Here is a 20,388-nt window from a genome sequence, read left to right as displayed (position 1 = left end):
TCTCAGTGGAAAGACGCAAGGTAGGTAGTCGAGGAGTTAGCGCCAATTTGAACTATGCTGTGGTTAACCTGTTTGGCAGCATTTAAGATAATAAATTAACCGGGAGAGTATAAAATAATAAGGTTATCTTAAATAACCGTGTAGAGGGCAGCTCGTGTTTCCTCGGTAACCACTAACGTTACTACGGCAGCCTCACTCACTGGTCTCGAGCTAACTCTGGACTAGCAGGTTAAAAAAAAAAAGTTAGTTATCGGCAACAACAAGTGTTAAAACCGTATGTGAGGTTTTATCTGGGGAGGATCCTGGTCCTCTGCCCACGGAGCAGATGCCTCGTCTGGACAAGTCAAGTGGCAGAGGGACGAAAAGGTAAGAGCCTGGAGCTACAGCTGCAGGGAGGCTGGTGGAGGAGCTACAGTCTTTCTCTGTAGATACTAACACGTTTTACTGTTGTTCATCTTGTGATTTAAAGCAGAGGGATTTAATTCAATACGTAATGTTCACTTATTTGATTGTCCTTAAATAGCTGCAAATACCTCCGTCTACTCCAGATCCTGGAATCAAAACAATGCAAATACACCATGTTGACTGCAAAGAAATGCATACTTTACATTTCATTGTCACGTTTTTTTTTAATGCATGTTAATTTATGTGAGAGACACACAAGATTTGAAATGTCCCAGCTGTTTTTTGTTTTGTTTTGTTTTTATAATTGACCCTCATGTCTCTCTCAGGCCGAAATTAGACTGGAAGTTTGTGCAGCGGTTCTGCAGCATCCAGCAGGTCCTGTTCCCATCATGGAGCAGCCAGAGTGTCCTGATGTTTGGGACGCTGCTGTTTGTCACGCTGACAGGTAAATGCTGGACTTACCTGTTTGGCACTATGGCAGCCCCAAGGCAAGGAGGAAATACTTTAAGTTCATGTTGTTACATCAATGTGTTACATCAATCAAGGAACTAATGCCACTATTCGTCACGAGACGCGTTCCCCAATGACTTTTGTGCGACTGTAATGTGACACATCTGTGAACAACAGGGTGCATTTTATGTTTTCTCCCCCACTGACCTTCAGTTTCAGAGTGTTGTATAATTTCCCTGCTTTGTTTTACGAGTGTCTGTTTGAACTTACTGATCTCTTCTCTTAACAATGCACTAACATCTAACGTCTTTTTTTTTCTGCCATCAGAGCAGCTGATCATTTACCAAGTTGGTGTCCTCCCCAGTCACTTCTACAACGTGCTGGCAGACAAAGATTACTCAGGCTTCAGGAGTCTGCTGGGCAAAGCTGTTGTGCTCATTTTAATCAACTCCACAGTAAGTTGATGTCGCAGGGAGAAAGAAAAAGTAGATCTACTTACTTACTGACCACATACAGTACAATATTCAGAAAGTTGACTCACTCATTATTAAGCAGAGAGAAATGTTTCCCTACTAACAGCACTTTAATCATACTTATGACTAATCCAACCCAGTCCACTATCTGCTGAAACTAAATCAAACTAATTGCAAACATTTTATTAGATTTTTATTTTGGATTGCTGCCATAACAGACAGTAGTTCCTCTATCAGGTCAGGGCAGCTTGACATTTTCATTTTATAGCCTGTATTCTTTTTTTTTTCTTATCTTGGTCATGTTTATTTTTGACATTTACGTTTTGAACCTGAGGAAAACACTACATTTATTCAAAAGAAACAATTATTCTACATTCTACACTGTTTATTGTGTCTCTGTTGCTTTTTCTCTCTAATAGACATCTCTCTCTCTCTCTCTCTCTCTCTCTCTCTCTCTTCCAGCTGAAAAGTGTGGACCAGTACATTTGCAATCAGATGTATGTCAGCTGGAGGAAGACACTAACTGAGAGCCTCCATACGGCCTACTTCCAGGGCCGAGTCTATTACACACTCAATGTACTCAGAGAGGACATCGACAACCCGTAAGTAAACTGTATCTTTTCAGAGGTTTCATGTATTAGATCATGTGGTTATTTGAATATTATACATGATTCTGCAGGAGAAGTGTTTCTGGTGATTGTTTTTTTTTTCTTAATGTTTGTTTTACTTGTTTTTCAGAGACCAGAGGATCAGTCAGGATGCAGAGAGGCTGTGTAAGCAGATGAGCACCATGGCTAGTCGCTTGATCGTCTCACCGTTCACACTGGCTTACTACACCTACCACTGCTTTTACAGGTGGGTTAGAGCAACACGTAATAAACAAGCATTTAACACCTACTGTGAAGTTAAAATAAAGCATCATCAGGGACACAGACAATGTTCTGTTAAGATGAGTATTGTGTCGTTACAGATGCATTTATAATGCTTGGAAAAACTGAGAGAAAACAGAGAAAGCTGCCAAAAGCAGGGCATCCATTTATTTTTATCTGTGTTGGTTTCCTGTCCTCAGAGAGTCTGTCAGTATACTTGACAGCAGGGAATTGAGAAGAGCTGAAAAAGCTGCTCCACTATCGCTTTTTGTTGAATTTGGCTTTTAATTTTTTCCTTCATTTAGAATAATTGTATTAGGTTATAATTTCATTTAACATTCTTTTAATACCCAGTGTAAATCACTTTAGGGGCCGTAGTAATAAAGTTTCTTTGTCTTGCAGCACCGGTTGGATCGGTCCTGTCAGTATCTTTGGCTACTTTGTGGTTGGAACCATCGCCAATAAAATCCTCATGGGGCCGATTGTGTCCACTCTGTTTGAACAAGAAAAACTGGAAGGAGACTTCAGGTATTTTTTTAATACTCTGTGTTCATTGTGTATCGAGTGACAGAAATGAACCAGTGTCTGAGCTGAAAGGAATTTGCCTCTGACAGAAAAGCAAAGCAGGACTGATTTAAATGGCCAGTCGACATGTGTTCTCCTCAAATTCCACCAGAGCAGTCGGCTGTTGTGTCGGGTTCATTTGATGGAAACATTTCCAGTGTTTATTGTTAAGGAAACCGGTCCCTTGTTAAGAGGAAGTTTCTGTAGACTTTGGCCCAGTGCCCTCTCTCTCAGGAAATAACACAGGATATGCGTCAGTTTGCACTGTAATCTTTTCCTGGGGAGGAATTGTAATTTTATTTTTTCATGTGTTGAAACTATGTGATTTTTTGTGTTGTCCAAGAATTTTTTTTTTTACAAAAATGTTATGTTTTTGTTTCTCCAGGTTCAAGCACATGCAAATCCGTGTTAATGCAGAGTCTGCAGCTTTTTACAGGTGAGGTGATTTTTTTTACTCCATTATGCTGCACAGGAAGATATAAACAATACTAGAAAGTGTAGACAATCCAACCCAACTTAAACAGGAAGTCTGCTTTCTTGTGATTTAATAAAAAACACTCCCTAGGTCTGTCTGAATGTTCCTGTTGCATCAGATCACACAGATGACGTGGTTAAAGCAGTATGGAACCAATGCTTTTGTCTGGGTTTTCTAGAGCTGGTAAAGTCGAACACACGAGGACCAATCGAAGACTCCAGGCTCTGCTAGAAACTCAGAGGAGTCTAATTAATAAAGAACTCTGGCTCTATAGTAAGAAAACCCCTCACACACCCACTCACTGGTATCTGTCATTATACTGTTTAAGCTTAAATTAACCTCTGACCTCTCCTCTGTCAGTCGGGGTGAACACCTTCGACTACCTCGGAGGTTTCCTCAGCTACATTATAATCGCCATTCCCATCTTCACTGGTGTCTATGATGGTCTCACTCCTGGCGAGCTCAGTGCACTCATCAGTAAGGTGGGTTTTTCTTCCTGTTCCCTCTGTTTTAGCAACAGTAGATGTTTTAAAAAAATTTAGCTTTCTCGTCGCTTAAAACATAAACATTGATTGTGGAAAATAAAAGAAAGACAAAAGACAAAGAAAAACTCCAAGGCACTCTCTTGAGTTAATAAAAATGCATTTAATTAATCTGGCATTGTCACAATGACATGTTTAAAATGACTGAGGCATTTCGGCATCGAGCCTTCATCAGGGAGTCAAACAGATAATTCAGATACACCTAGGTCTTTTGTCTTGGTGTTTAGCCAATGACAAGTTGCCACTCGATTGCTGTGACCCAGAGTGGGTGTGGTCAGCAGCCAACTCCTGCAGAAGGGGCTTGGCTATAACCACCGGTGACCACAGAGCACCTCCACAGAGCACCTCTAATTTTGAGAAAGAAGTCCACGTAGCGCTCCTCGTTTTGAACATTTTTTATAAACCATGATTGGTTTAGTTTCTCGCTTTAGATCTCTAAAAAGACTATTGCTCTTTATTATTTGCCATCTGCTACACTCTTCGCAATTTCAGGATCCTGTAGGAATGATTTGATTGAGTTTTTCCCATAATCTGATTGGTCAGTTGTGAGATCGTTGACAGGTTTTGATCTGACCCTCTGAAGCTGACCTGCACCGCAGCAGGTTAAGAGTTCAGTAAAGGTTACCAGGAGGAAGTGAACCGTGTGGTAACCCTGTAAACCCACAGTTAACCCTGAAGTTACCTCATTAACCTCAAGTCCTGCTTCATAGCACCGGCTGCCTGTTCAACGATCTGCTCTGTTTTTTCACAGACCACCAGTCGTTTTAAAGACTTTCAATGTGTGACATTAAGAAGTTTAAGAAAATGGGAACTAAAAAAATAGAACATTTGAATCATATGATCAGTGATTAAATGTTTTCAGGAAGATGACAATGTAAAAAACAATCAGATAGACCTAAAAATAAAAATGCTGCTGAGGAGATTCAGCGATAAGTCACTGATTTACACACGGATCATGGGAGTGTGAATGTTGCTCACTGTCACAGTGCAGCGCCCCAACTGTTGAATGTTTAACCACTAGATGGCAGCAAAACCTTTATATCCTCATCTGTTCATTTTGAGCTCATATGCCTGTTGATGGACAGAGATGTCACTTTGAAATGTGTGAAGATGCCTCATTTAACCTTCATGCAGTCATAATCACATATAGATGAGTTTGTATGTGTGTGTTATGAGTCTTTATCATCAGCTTTTTCTTAAATGCCTCTGTTGAGCCCTGCGGTTGTTGCCTTTTGTTTTCAGACACCTTTTAAAAAATAATGTTTTATCTTATTCATATTGGTGCTCTCTCTCCTTGTTCACATTCAGAACGCCTTTGTGTGCATCTACCTGATAAATGGCTTCACACAGCTAATCGACCTGTCAACCACTCTGTCAGATGTGGCTGGATACACCCACAGGTATCACACAGCATACTTAAACTCAACTCCTGGAGGAAAGATGACGATGACAGCAGTGAATCTAAGTGTGTGTGTGTGTGTGTGTGTGTGTGTGTTGTGGTCAGGATTGGGGAGCTGAGGGAGGTGATGGATGACATCCTACGTACACAGTGTGACTATGACCCAGCGTCGGGGGAAAGCTATGACTTTGACAGGTTTGTGTGAGCGTCTACAAAAATCTCAGCTACAGAAAAAGCCACAGTCAGTCGATGTAACGTTTTATCACACAGCATATAGATTTACTTTATAACACAAGACAAATGGAGAGAAAAGTGTGATTCTTTAATTAATTTGATTTCTCCACACAGTGACTTTAACGTCCACGCTGGCCCAGTGGACACTGCCTTCATCCTGGACCATCTTTCATACAAATCTCCGTATTCGGACCAGCTGCTGGTGGAGGACCTGAGTCTGAAAATCAGTCAGGGAAGTCATCTGCTGGTGGTGGGGAACACGGGGACGGGCAAGACATCCCTACTGAGGGTGCTCAACCGCCTCTGGGAGGCGGACAGTGGTGAGACAAGAGGAAGAGTTTTAATGTGAACTCATACACACCTGCCTGGGCTGTGATAATAACCTGCGATTGGAATATCTATAAAACGTCAAGGCAGATGCAAAATTACAAATTCTCGGTCACTTGATGCTGGAAGAAACAGGCGACCGCAATTGTTAGTTGGTTTATTAATTCAAGCAGAAATTCTTATATTAGTAAGAATAGGTGCTTTGCCATCTTCAGTCATTGTACACTGAATAATCTTTGGGCTGTTGATTTGGCAAAAGAAGATATTTTAAGATGTCATCTTGCAGAAAGATTTGAATGACCATTTTTCACAGTCTTTTTGGTGTAAAAAAAAAAAAGCAAATAAGAATCATCAGTCGGTAATGATAGCAATGTTGGTTACATCTCAAAATAGAAACTTTGTTCATGTGTAGTTGAACCTTGTCCTAATTTTCCCTTTGATTTGAACAGAGCAACAGCTGACTCTAGTTAAACAAGGATCTCACTCTGAAACAAAAAGGTTTTTTCTCTGTAGGCATCTTAACTCATAATGTTGTCAGACATTTATAACCTGCCAGTGGTTAAAAAAAAAAAAAAGAAGCATTTCTAAAGGACGAACTTTGACATGTGCAAAAGCCCCTTTCGATTATTTTCAGCAGCTATTTAGCAGTTTCCAGATGTGCCGTTCTTACTCAATATTGAGCCAACTGATCAATCATTTAAAGCATCATTTAAAGAAAACGTCATGATCAAGAAACTCAGCATCTGTCTCTGGTGCAAAAAGATATAGAGATTGTTTTTGTGCAGCTTGTCTACTGTTATTGTTTTGTTATTAATACTCTTTATGATAAAACTATTTACAGTAATGTGTGGGGGGGTTCCAAAGAGAAATATAAATGTTAGTGAAATGACTGAATGTATTTCTCTCTTCCTCAGGTTTTGTCCAGATGACGACATGTTTTGGGCCCAGAGGAACTCTCTTCCTGCCACAGAAACCGTACCTGACCGACGGCACGCTGCGCGAACAGGTCTCTTCCTTTATATCATTTTATTTCCAGTTGTGTAGTCGCTCTGCTGGTTGAGTGAGATCTAGAGGAATCAAACTTTCAATGAAATGAGGATTTACTGCAGCTGTCCTCCCCAACAGGTGATCTACCCACTGAAGGATATTTACCCTGCATCAGGTACCACATCTCACTGTGACTGAACAGCATTAATCTGTAATAGTTAAAGGCTATGAACTGGGACCAAGTGTGTGTAGTCACATACAGAGAGCAAAGCAGTATTTCTAATTAATCTAAACTTGGTGTAGTGCCAGTGTTGCCTCATAAAATGACTGAAATAGTTTCTAATTGTTCTTTCTTCAGGGTCCGTGGATGATGACAGAATTATAAATTTCCTGGAACTGGCTGGAGTGGTGAGCGACTTTATCTCAGTGCTCTGCTTTTAAAGCAACATCTGCCATTTGTTTTAACACAGTGTTTCTCGAGTTTCCCTTTTGCATTTTTTTTTTTTAATTTGAGCACTTGTTCATCTATTCCAGTCCAGCCTCTTGAAGCGGACAGGCGGGCTGGATGAAAATGTAGACTGGAACTGGTAAGAGCCCCAAGAAGCAAGGTGCAGCAATAGCTGTTTGTATTGTGTGTTTTCAAGAGTAAAAGTGATTTTATTTTATTTTTTCTTCTGCAGGTATGACGTTCTGTCTCCAGGTGAAATGCAGCGTCTCTGCTTCGCTCGGCTTTTCTACCTGCAGCCCAAATACGCCGGTGGGTTTTAAAAAACGCACTGTGTCATTTAGTGAGAGCTCACCCAGCCCACTTTTTTTTATTTTTCACCCAGTTTGGTTTATCAAATTGTTCTCTGTGTTAGAGACGACCCAGACTGGAGTTTTTTTATATCAGTGTTTTTTTCTTTTTCTTTGCAGTGTTGGATGAGGCCACCAGTGCTTTGACAGAGGAGGCTGAGGCACAACTGTACCGGACGTGTAAACAGCTTGGCATGACTTTGATCAGTCTGGGACACCGTAGCAGCCTGGAGAAGGTAGATTGAACACACACACCTTGGTTCAACTTGGGTTCTTTCACACCAAGACAACTAACAACTAGAAAACTCATTAAGTAAAATACTAAGAAAATTTGAATCATTTTTTAAAAAATCCATGACGTTTTGTCCTATTTATATTTTCAAATTTCCCCAGGTAATGCCTGATATATTCTGCTAAATATCTAGAAATCACAAAAGCACTTTTATCAGTGTCTCTGAACCCTCTGACCTTGTGCTGTTTTTGTCTCTATTTTCATTTCTCTTCATTTTAACCTCTACTTCCTCTTGCTTTATCATGAAATCCGTCTAAATCCAAAAGATTTAATATGTTAATCCTATTTGCCTTTTATGTCTTTCTCTAACAGTACCATGATGTTCAGCTTAAGCTGTGTGGGGGCGGCCAATGGGAGTTAACAAAGTTAAGAGGAGGCAGCGACAGCTTCTATCGGAGAGAAGACGATGAGACCACAGAGTCTTTGTGAAGTCCTGGACACGTGGAAACATCGGTGTGGGCGGCAAGATCAGAAAACACTCCAGTACTGACGTACTCTTCAATAAGGTGCTTTAACACAGTTGCTCCAATGGTGGTGGAGGCACATGCAGTTTGTGCAGTATGTATTCATGCTCACATGCATTTTATTTTAACCATTGCTTGCCTGCTTGGTTGAAAACGAGGTAACGAAAATAGGTTGAAATACAGAATTTGTCCAGACAAGATGCTGGTGTGGAGGACGGTCGATCATGGGTCTGGAACCAATCAAAATATCTTGGACCCACAACGGAAGAAATGGTTCCTAAAACTATGTAATAGCCAGTATGATAATAATTATCATGAAAACGTCAGGAAAGTGACTCGTGTGTGCCTTTTATGTGAAATCACAGTGGTTTATTGTGTGGTATGTTTACACTTAATACATTATTAATGTCATTAATGCTGTGTTTTGTATATTTAAAAATACAATGTTTTTTTTATGCTTTTAGTGATTCCTAAGAGCAGGTACATCTGTGGAGAATACATACACTTTAAACAGCTGTTTATCTGATTTGATAAAAAAAAACAATCATATGTGCAATAAAAACAGAAAAATATTTGGCCTTTAAAAGTCATTTTGGATTAACAGGCACAGGTCTGGGTAAGTGAGATAGAGATTAACATTCAAGTGTCACATTCACGTTCGGTTTTCGATAAGAACATTTTCAGAAAAAATGCATCATCATTTCTGCGCTTTGCTGGAGAGGTCACGCTGACCCTGGATGATCTCCTGAACCACCGCAGGGTCATCCAGCGTGCTGAGGTCACCCAACTCATTCAATTCACCCTCCACAACCTTCCGCAGCACCCGGCGCATTATCTTACCTGAGCGTGTCTTTGGCAGACGCTTGACAACCTGTGAGGGGGAGAAAAAAAACAAAAAATTAAAGTTACAAAGTGAGAGTTGGTATTAAATGTCTGTTTTTGCAACGGAAAATTTAGTGCAGCGGGATTACCTGAATGCAGTCTGGACAGGCGTACTTGGCGATCTTTTTAGACACCATGTCGTTCAGCTGCCTGCGCACGTCCGCCTCTTGGACGTCTGTGTTCTTTTTTAGCACCACAAAAGCATAAACACCTGACAAAGCACAGAGAACCGTGGTTTGATTTTAGCTCTTATTCAACCAGGAGAACGACGGCGTAATGTGGGAAAAAAAATGTGTTGCTCACCTTCTCCTTTAATGTCATGTGAGAATCCGATGACGGCAGATTCAGCCACCGCAGGACACTGGTTCTGTTAGAGACACGACAAAATAAAATATCTCAACAATATGAATGAACTAAAATACAATGAAACTGAAACCACCTTTCAAACTAAGGACATACTGGTATTTAAGATTTATTTTTACCACTTACCACCACATCCTCTATCTCTGCTGTGCCAATCCTGTGACCGCTCACATTGATGACATCATCAAGGCGCCCAGTGATCTGGTAATATCCCTCCTTGGATCGATAGGCCCCATCACCCGTAAAGAAATAACCTGACAAAGATATTTTAGAGATTGTTAACTTACAATAAGAAATTTAAAAAAAAAAAGTCCTGCAAAGCAGAGAAATGCAAAGACTCCAGATTGACAATGACAGGTTGTTCTTGAAGGCATCGTTACTGTACCAGGATAAGGCTGACAGTAGGTTTCAGTGAATCTCTGGTGGTTGTTATGAATCGTTCGGGCCATACCAGGCCACGGCTGAGCTATACACAGAGCTCCAGATGAGTTGTTGGATGTCACAACTTCACCCTGAAGAAAAATGATGTAGACAGTGGATGATGACAAATTATATTACTTATTATTTAAATTATATTCAAATCAAATCAATCAAATAAACTTTATTGTCCCGACAGGGAAATTTGTCTGGGACTGGGACACACACAAAAATTAAAATAGAAAAACACATGTAGACAAACAAAATTAGACACGGTGGACAAACAATGTTAAAAGGGGGACAGAATAGAGCACTGGCATCTGAGACATGATCATCGTTCAGTTGGTGCAAGTTGCTTTACTTAGGAATCATAATAGCAGTAGGCTAAAACAAAATAAAAGTGACATAGAATTGCACATGCCCCGAATGAGTAATAATTTAAATCCGATTAAAAAGTAAAAATAAGAAACAAAGTGCAAAGTGTCATAGTTTCAATTAACGATAATCATGATGTATTATTGATATTTTAGGATGTATATTCTGTGTTATTGGGACCCTGTGATCTCTAAAAGCTGGGTGGGTTTGTGTTGATGAGAGGGAGGAAGGGAGATCAGCTCAGAGTCACGGCTCCAACTGTCTGCACAATCTGCGCATTTTCAGAAACAAGAGCAGCCGCGATATCCACAAAGTAGTTTGACAGATTTTTAAAAGGGAGAGGGAGAGGGGGGGGGGGGGGGGGGGGGGGGTTGGCACGCACAGAGTGGCACTGAAGGGTGGGAGCAGGGTGGGTATCAAAAGTGACACAGCTGGTGACTGTTTTATAATCCTAATCTGACCCTCTCCTCTGGGCTGCATTTGCAGGGTGGCATGCTACACACACACACACACACACACACACACACACACACACACACACACACACACATAGACAACACATAAGGATGAGCAGCAGTACCTCAGTGTCCATGAGCACTGGCTTTATGCCAAAGAAAGGTCTCATAGCCATTCCTGGGACAATCTCTGCGTCTGGGTCTGATGGCCTCGGGGCGATGCAGATACCACCTGTCTCTGAGAGCAGAGGGAAAAAATACAACAGATTATATGACGTACTGTATAGTATAAAAATAATTTGGGATAGGGGGGTGGGGGAAGGACACGAAACAAAGGTCCCATATAGAAACGAAGCAGGGACATACAGTCTTGACATACAGTCTATGTGTCCAAATACCAGGCCAAAATAACCCTAACCCTAAAACTACTGTATCCACAGCAGTAGTTATTTTAGATGTAAGGTTTTAGAAACACAAATCATTTTCCAGGACATATTCAGCTGCTACAGTCAGACAGTTATGTTATAATAATACATACTTCTAGTACATGTTACCAGTTTGTTTCTATGTTTATTCCTCTCTCACCCCCAGAAGTCTGATTTGAATAATTGCAGCATGTGGCTCTAACTTACCGTATCTATGAAACCTGAAATCTCTAACATGCTTAGAAATTATGACCAATTTACCATAGAACAACGCAAACATGTTGTTTTTGTTTTTAAGCCACACCCAAAACACCTCTCTGCTGCTGCTCTATCTGTCACTCAGCAGAGAGAAAACCCGTCCAATCCTGGAAACACTCATCAACTCAAAGTCTCCAGTTTTCTTTGGGAAAAAAATCCTTTGTCGGGTCTGAAAAAGTCAAACAGAGCTCTGGTATCTGATGTCACAGTCTGATAAATAATCTTCCACGACAACTGAAGCTTTTCCAGAACATTTGACTTATTTACTAATTTTTCATATGTTTTCCATGACTGGCAAATTGGTCAACCATTTTCCAGGTTTTCAAGGACGCGTGGGAACCCTGTTCAAGCCACAAAACTCCCAGCGTCTAAAATACTTAGCATGTATTTGTTTTCAATTGTCGCCACAGGTTACTAAAACCCAGACATTAAACCCTGTGTTGCAAGTTCCTAAACAGACCAAAATAGTTGCAGACCAAAACTTAATTTTCATTCAGAGTGCTGACGATGAATTGCAGTAGTAGGTGAAATTAAAACTGACGGGGACAGAGAGGAGAGAGCGGTAGATGAAGGTAGATGACAGTTTGTAAATCTACCATAAGCCCTTCTCACTGCTACAGATGTAGATTGTGGAATTACTGCCATACTAAGTAAATTAAATGCAATTAGGGTTCGTCCCTCCCAGCCGCGGGCGCACTGCTAAATCTGCCTGGTGGTGTTGGTGGCAACAGTGTCGAAAGCAGCAGAGGGGACACGTTATTAAGTAGGACACAACAGATGATCCCACAATAGCACTAGCAACTGGCATCCTGGTCAAATCAACTGTATCTGTCCTGTTCTGGACTGGAACCGCCCCCTCAAGAGCCTCCAGGGACCAGGGCTGCTACAGTTTTTACAGAAATACACTTATTTACATAGAGTATTGTTGTTAACACCCTCACATCTGTCTGTTTTTATATGGAGTTACAGTCAGCAGCTTGGTACCTTAGCTTAGCATGAAGATATGCTTCCCCGTTTCCTGTTTTCATGCCAACTAGCTGCTTGTTGTAGCTATATTGCATATATTGTAACAAAGAAAATTAACAGAGTAGTTCCAAAAATGCTTTGTTTTTATGCTAACTAGCTGCTAGTTGTTAGTTGCTAGTTTAGTAGTTTAAAAAATGCTTCAAAGTTAAACATTTAAACATGTAATTAAGTATATTTCCATTTTTTTTTTTATTCATCCTCTCACCTCCCCAGTGCTCTATAATCCAACATGGGGGCCGTATGCCAACAGTGGATCAAAATCTAATTTTCCCTCTAAACAGGCTACTTGCTCCCAGATCAACCAAATGGCATTTATGAATAATGCCACTTAGCCCTAATTGGAAACAGTGGTCCAGAAAAATAACATAACAACATAATCCATTTTGCTGAGGTAGGGTATTTGGGTCATATCTGTGTCTGTAATTCTCAAGCTCATGATGCGCTGATGTTTAATTATCGTCAATTAATTATAGGTTTTTGCCATTTGTATGGTAATTAACGCAGCTTTTGCTCCATTTGGTCATTACTCAATCTAATTTGGAGAGACTGAGGATGAAACGCATAGTGTCACTCGGGTCCTGTGTTCATCTGTGAAATTGATTTTATTAGCGAAATCAGCTGATTTCAAACATGTTGTTATTATGTCCCGTCATAAGCTGCTTTAGAAAAGGAATAGTGGTTATTTTGTGGGGACTACAGAGGACAGTAGAGGCTGAAGGACAATTTTCATTGCAAATATGTCATGTCACACCCAACGCAATTACTCTAATTATGTTGTCAGTTTAATAATATATTCCAAAATTCTGTCAAGTTTGTACTACACTACTTGTTTTTTTCTTTTCCCCACTGGTTTCTTGTTACATAACCACAAATGAGTGCAGAAAGTATTGAACTGATTCTATAAGTGAAGCCAGTTTTACTTTCTCTTTTCTTCATGAGGACAAAGTGGTGAACAAGTTCACATTTTTACGGCTTTGAGAGCGAAACAGCTGCACTGGAGTGACTCGACTGATAGAGGGAAGTTCATAGACTTATCAGAGTCTCACAGGACGCCTGTGATCCATTTTGGCAGCTGCGGTCGTAACAGCTGCAGCGTACAGTCGACACGGATCCAACTGGCTAATGTGAAAATTGACAAACAAGATGAAAAGAGGGAAGAAGTGTGTGCCGCTTACATTTCTCTACATGGCGTTTGTGATGATGGTTGTTTTTATAAAAAAAAATGGAGGACATAAGAAGTTTAATATTGGAAACTGCTCCAAAAATCTGAAGATAAACTGAGAGGAAAACATCTGGTTTGAGTGGGGGGGCTGTACTACTGTGCATGCACAACCACAACTACATTCCTGATGTTATGTAACACTGTTTCTGGAGGGACACAGCAGACTGCTCGCCCCTTTAAGACGGACTCAAGAGCCGTTACAGAACCAGCAGACGTGGCTGCGTTGGAGGAAGAGCTTGTGAACTGAGCTGCCCTTTGGTTAGTCATTGTGAGGGTCATGAAATATGTACAGTCACACACCATGAGAGACGAAACTGAGCTTTATGTGAACTCAGCAAATCTGGTTAACTGGTCCCCACAAGAAGTGTACTCACAGTGTACAGGCAAAATCCACATCTAACACCTGGACCAATAGTTGAACATTTACCATTAAACAGAGGATCCCTAAAGCCAAATATCTATTTAAGCCCATTTTTGATGGTAGCAGTTACATTATTAGCTTTAATAATGAGCTGACTGACTAAAAAAATAAATTGCACAATTCTAATGATCAAAACAATGATCATTTCCTCATTACAGCTCACAGCTTCTCACAGCAAATACGTGTTTTCTGTACATGTAAAATCTGAAATTCAGACTTTAATATGAAGCTATTAGGCCATTTCAGGCATTAAATTACATTTTGTTTCGTGTAAATCTCTAACAATCCAAGGTGTGTGATAAAAAGGTGTTGAACCAGAACCAGAGTTGTGTTCAAATTTGGAAAAGGGCACTGTTCATCTTATTGTCCATCTAACATGTACATCCCACCCACTAACTGACATTTTGGTGACAATTAAACAACTCAAGTTTCCAGTAGCTGATAGATTCAACACACCAGTGTGTTCACAGTTACCTGTTTGCCACCAGGTGTCCACCACAGGACAGCGTCCGTCCCCAACCACACTGTGGTACCACTCCCAGGCTTCAGTGTTGATGGGCTCACCCACTGTACAAAGACAAATACAAATTAAATCTTACAGTGTGGTTATTTTTTGTTGGGGTCAAATGTCATTCTTCGTGTTAAGCTTTGTGTTGTTTCACTGGAACAGGTGTAGGACGTGCGCATACTGTGTGTGTGTGTGTGTTGAACTTTGCTATGGACACTGAGGATTACTGAGGCATGTTGACGTACCACCATGGCTTAACTTTCAGTTTACTGCAAGTGTGTAACACATGTGTGTGTTCCCAGAGGAGACAAATTCCTCTGTTAACACACCAGTACATGAGTGTGCATGTGGCGTAACACACTTTGTGTATATTATACACTGTGTGATGTGCTGTGACTGTAGTTTGTGAGGTAAGCGGGAGATTACTTCTTTATGTTTTTGTATTTTAGGGTGAAAATAATTCAAACGATGGTTCTCGAGCGGAGTATAATGTTACAAACGGGTAATAAAGATATGATTTCCCTATAATGGAGGATCATTGTGCACATACCAGAGCCCAGAGTTTTGAGGGTGGAGCGGTCGTACTTGTGCACCCACTGATCTCCGTATTTGAGCAGCAGGCGGATCGCTGTGGGAGCTCCGTAGAACTGATTGATCTTCAGTCTCTGAACCATCTCCCAGTACCGGCCTGTGGAAAAACAAGGCACACCTTAGTAAGCATGGTCGAAAGGGACAGACTACCATGTACTGATAAGATACTAATCAGGGTCAGTTTCACCTTGACAGCAGCCAGGTGTTTGCTCTGACACATAATGACGGCCGAGGCCCCGATTCCTGTTAATACTGAAGCAGCTAATTTTAGTTTAGCAGCTACAGCCAGGTTCAACTGTGAACAGTTATTTATAGACAGACACAAGCAAGCAGAGCCGCTGGCAGAGGACAGGAATACTCTGAATACTTCAACACACGTTGTGTAATACAATTTTACATGAACACAATCAGGGAATTGATAATAACATGATAAAATTACATTTATTAATAACATCCTGAGAATGTTTCGCAGCTTTAGGTGTGGAGGCAAAAAACTTTGCCCTCTGGTGAGGAATAAGAAACAACAGAGGCCTACCAAGGTTTTGAGAATTTATTACAGCCCTCTGTCTAACTAAAGGGAACGACGAGTAACTAATAAACAATGATCATCCAAATAAAGAGTCTTTCTACTCGGCCGAATAGAAGAGTTGAGTTTACAGGTCGCCTGAAGCTCCCGTTTGTTTTATCAACAAAGGAATATTGGCACAAAAGCATGACATTTTCGCCGCAGTAAGAATACATTTGGCTGTTGTTCATTCTGCCTGTAAACATACTGAGAGCATCAACTTGACTCTTGCGCAAAACTTTGTATTACAGCTACATTTACAAATAAGTCTGCTTTCTTGAAGTAAGCAAACCCCTTGGTGTATGTTTGAATAGCTATCTGACGTTGTGTTTGGAAAAAAAAATTGGTTTTGTGGGATGTAAACAGCGATCTGTCTGCTCCCATTAATCAATTAAATAGAAAATCTTCAGGTTCGTTCTTTTAGACCTAAAATATTAGGAAACAATTGCCTGGAATTGTCCTTTAAATACAATGATAGTAACAAACAGTTCAAAGTGCATAAATACTATTGTCTAGAAAGACAGTCCAAAGTGGCTGACGACATCAGCTACAGCTCAGAGTAGCAGCTGACCCTTATTGATAAACCAATCATTCCTTTGTTTCTGAGGTGATTAAACAGATTAAAACCAAAATGTTCCTTTACAATAAGTATTTAGAGTATATTTGTTTCATTCACTATGAAAGAGCCAAACAGTCGGAGAGATTGATAGGTTTCTCGGCCTTCGTACCTGGGTCAGGGTAAATGGGAGTGCTCTCAAACAGGAGAGTGGTTCCCCCGTTGGCCAGGGGCCCGTAGACAGAGTAACTGTGACCTGTTATCCAGCCAATGTCGGCCACGCAGCCAAACACGTCTCCGTCATGGTAGCTGAAGACGTACTGAGGACGAGAGGAGAGAGCAATGAAATGATTGGATTAAAAAAGAAGTTCAAAATATGTTCAAAATCGTAGTTTAAAGATGGAAATAGGCTAAAGCATTTAGTAAAGAGATATAAACACATCCTGAACTCACTATTTTATGTAAATACATTGTGTAATCTGTTATCTGCTGTCACCAGGCTGCTGTTTCCTGGACAACCGGTCGGACGCTACAGATCACATTTTGGCCTTTGACACACAAAACCAAAAAACTACACACACTGCACCCACAGATAATAAAATCAGCAACACTGCACATGGTGCGTGGCGTTACCCTGTGGGTGAGAGCGGCGTACAGCAGGTATCCAGCCTGCGTGTGGACGAGGCCTTTGGGCTTCCCCGTGCTGCCCGACGTGTAGAGCAGGAACAAGACGTCCTCGCTGTCCATGGCTGCCGGCTCACACACCACGTCCTCCTTCAGCATTTCCTGCATGAAACAGTAAAAATGTGTTGTTGTTTCAAGATAATTTTAAGACAAAGCAACATTTTTAAAAGTAGAGTCCATTCAGCAGCAGCTCTGAAGCTTTTTCATGAGATCACAGTGTTCACAATTAACCAACAACAGATTAATTTTCAAAGTGATGCATCAAACAAAAACATTTTAAAATCTTTGTCTCGTTCTGATTGGCCGTCTGCTCTCTCACCTCCTCCATGGGAACGTCCCTGGCTGTCATGACAACCGGATTCTCTGTTCTCATAGCAACGAGGACCTGCTGCACCGTCGGACAGGTCTGGACCGCTGCGTCCACCGTCTTCTTCAGCTCTGTGACTTTTCCCCCTCGGACGCCCTGGTTCACCGTGATGACGGTGCTGGACCGAGCTGAAAATGTGACGCATACGAAAATCAGACCATTGATACAAAAGTCTCTATTAAACGTTTTTAGTTTACTGCACTGCACTTAACTAGAAGTGCAACGGTTTTCTTTAAATCCGACATTCAAAACTTGAATTCTACATTAAAAACTGAATATGTGTGCAGCACATGGGATATTACTACAGGTAAAAACCTGATCTGATTTAGAAAACATCACCTTGACTTCATTATGTGAAATATTTCACAAACCAAACAGTACAACATGTTTTTGCCCTGCAAGCAATAACAAAAGAATGATTTCTGTGCCAAACATGTGACTATACACAGCCAATCATCATCTTTTAGAATTAGAATTTAGGGAAGACAACCCAGTTGCAGTGGAACAGTTCAAAACTGAAGAGTAGCCTACATCAAGATGTTTTATTTAATTTTAGAAGTTAGAATCTGCCTCAAACAGATCACAGAGGCACAAATACATTTTTCTTTTTACTCTATTACTGACCTGGCCCCTCATACTTGTCACTTTTCACTTGTTATCAGTCAAGTTTATTCTAATAAATACTATATAATCTATTGTTACTGTTGATATTTGGAGAAGGGCTGACTCGTCCTCTGCAGTTTAACGTCGACCCTGTAAACTAAGTATCAGCAGGTCAGTGAACGTCTCACCGTCTCTGATCCTCTCTGCCAGGGCCTCGGCACTGAACCCTGCAAACACCACATTGTGGGCCGCACCGATACGAGCACAGGCCAACATGGACGCCACGGCCAGAGGGCAGGGAGGCATGTAGATGGTGACACAGTCGCCCCTCTTTACGCCACGCCGCCTCAACAGGTTTCCCAGGCGACACGTCATCTCCAGCAACTCCCTACAGATGGAAATATCAGTGAACTATGGTACATAGGGTACATGAGGTAGGAAAACACACAACAACACACACCCTAAATCCACCTTGCTCACCTGTAGGTGACCTTGACCTCTGTCCCAGGCTCATCTCTCTCCCAGATCAGAGCCACCCTCTCTGGACAGGTGTGCACGTGTCGGTCCAGGCAGTTCACTGCAATAAAACACACACAGAAACTCACTTTAGTTGCTCATTCATCATGATACTAGCATGCAAGCTCAGATAAATGTGCTGATAGAGACTTGTTCTGCCTGGTGATGCCTTCAATGTCTCATTTTATCATGGAAATTCGAGTCTGTCTAGGGAAAAAATTAAATTCCACTTCATTGCCTCTGATTGTGGCTTCACTCACTGAATCAGTTTTAATCTCTTGATGACATTTATCTCCAAAAGAAAATATAATAATATAATGTCCTAATGAAAATGTGAAGTGAAGCTTACCGGACACGTTCAGCTTTCCCCCCTCAAACCACTTGATCTTGCCTCGGCTCAGGTCGCAGTCCTGCACCGTGTGGAAAGGATCGATCCAGCTCAGTCTCTGTCGCGCCACCGCGGCCCAGAAGCTCTGGCTGTCGGAGACGGAGAACTGGTGCAGGGCTGCCCGGTCCGAGACCCCCGCGAAGCCCGCAGCCTCCGGCATGAACGCCGCGGTGTTGCTGCACCTCCTGCGACCCACACCGTGTAAACAAGACCTGAGGATCCGACGGCTGAAGGAGGTCATGACGGACTTTGAAGCGCATCCACCACAGGGCAGCCACATTATTATTATTCCTGCGTGAAGACTTCTCAGTGCGATGTGTAAAGTCTTCACAGCAGTTTCGCAACGGATAAAAGACGAGGTGAAGCAATTTCAGAAGTTACTGCGCTCAACTTCACCGAAGTGGGAAAACTTGGAAACTCCGGATAGGAAGGGCCAGGCGGAGGAGTGATGCGTTAAAGGGCGGTACAAACCCTTTGTGCCGACACTTTAGTTTCCAGGAAAGTAGTTACAAGAAGGCTGCAGCTGGATTTTAACATCTTTTGCAAAAAGGAAAGAGAAAGTGACTGTCAGGGTCAGATCCTGGAAAAACAACCCGTGACCGACAGTTCAGAGGACGGGCGTTGTCTAAGTAAAAGTCTGTGGGTAATGATAGTGAATCACTGAGTAATAAATCCATAGTAGGTACTGGTCTATATTAAAAGCGAAACTACTCTATTGTTGCAATGTGACGGTTCACTTCCGCTGGGAATAAACAACAACTCCTGCAGCGCCCCCCAGGCATCTTGCACCCTCGGAGACAGTCGGTGCTCATCTCCAGACATGACTGAACATTATATAATCTAATGCTTTTAATAGTAACGTGCATCTGATTTGATCTCAGGTTCAACAAGAGAGATTATTCACATTTAGCCTATTCCTTCTTTGTTAAAAACAATGTGTAAACAGCCTATGCCTTTTAAAAATTTAAAGGTCCCATTCAGCCCAACTCTTTTCCATTATTAAATTTGAGGCTTTGATATCCATTCATGGTTTTAAGTAGGTAAAAACAAATTTGGTTTTAAATAGTTTTCTGAGTTACTGATTACAAACATCACGTTTTAGGTGGAAACTTGAGGAAACCAAGTCCTGGCGGCCACTTCTGGTGGATTGTAAATGCTTTTTCGTGAATCCAAGTGGCTCAGTTTCTCAGTTTCTGTAACAGGCTGTCGGTACTTGGCTGTGTTGAGCACTGTGATAGGCTACTTTCACAGTTTTAATATTGAGCATAGACCTACTTTATGAACAACAACAACAAAAAGACATAAGTCTCTCTTTGTAAAATAAAGGACCTTTAACTACTGGACACTGGACGTCCATTCTCAGTCCAAAAAACTGGAGGCTTCAAGTTTCCAAATCACAATAAGCGTATTAGTTAAGTTAGTTTTAAACGTCACAACTTCAACCTGCACATACATGTTTTAAAGGTTAATTAAGGTGATACAAAAACAAA

General features: G+C 41.3%; 2 protein-coding genes across 2 annotated transcripts; one reads left to right on the top strand and one right to left on the bottom strand.

Annotated features, from left to right (window-relative positions):
• abcd4 (ATP-binding cassette, sub-family D (ALD), member 4) lies at nt 1-18,334 on the top strand. Its single transcript, XM_084000986.1, has 20 exons — nt 1-366; nt 732-850; nt 1,183-1,310; nt 1,791-1,930; nt 2,067-2,183; nt 2,600-2,725; nt 3,147-3,197; nt 3,415-3,509; nt 3,597-3,718; nt 5,087-5,178; nt 5,283-5,372; nt 5,526-5,731; nt 6,653-6,744; nt 6,864-6,900; nt 7,084-7,133; nt 7,260-7,312; nt 7,406-7,482; nt 7,641-7,756; nt 8,125-8,318; nt 18,205-18,334. Exons 1-19 carry the CDS (start codon nt 326-328, stop codon nt 8,239-8,241), a joined length of 1,869 nt encoding a protein of 622 aa, XP_083857112.1. The 5' UTR covers nt 1-325; the 3' UTR covers nt 8,242-8,318; nt 18,205-18,334.
• LOC311007705 (acetyl-coenzyme A synthetase 2-like, mitochondrial) lies at nt 8,863-19,518 on the bottom strand. Its single transcript, XM_084000985.1, has 14 exons — nt 18,860-19,518; nt 18,475-18,571; nt 18,183-18,382; nt 17,344-17,519; nt 16,974-17,126; nt 16,513-16,660; nt 15,179-15,316; nt 14,595-14,687; nt 10,894-11,006; nt 9,907-10,033; nt 9,648-9,775; nt 9,462-9,525; nt 9,248-9,369; nt 8,863-9,147 (listed from the first exon to the last, which is right to left on the bottom strand). The coding sequence occupies exons 1-14, from the start codon at nt 19,176-19,178 to the stop codon at nt 8,974-8,976; spliced, it is 2,052 nt and encodes a 683-aa protein (XP_083857111.1). The 5' UTR covers nt 19,179-19,518; the 3' UTR covers nt 8,863-8,973.
• Between the last annotated feature and the right edge of the window lie 870 nt (nt 19,519-20,388).

The sequence above is a fragment of the Trachurus trachurus genome (assembly GCF_905171665.1).
Source record: "Trachurus trachurus genome assembly, chromosome: 24".
NCBI classification, from domain to species: Eukaryota; Metazoa; Chordata; class Actinopteri; order Carangiformes; family Carangidae; genus Trachurus; species Trachurus trachurus.
Note: the sequence above shows the minus strand (reverse complement) of the source record. Positions and strands in the feature narration are given on the sequence as shown.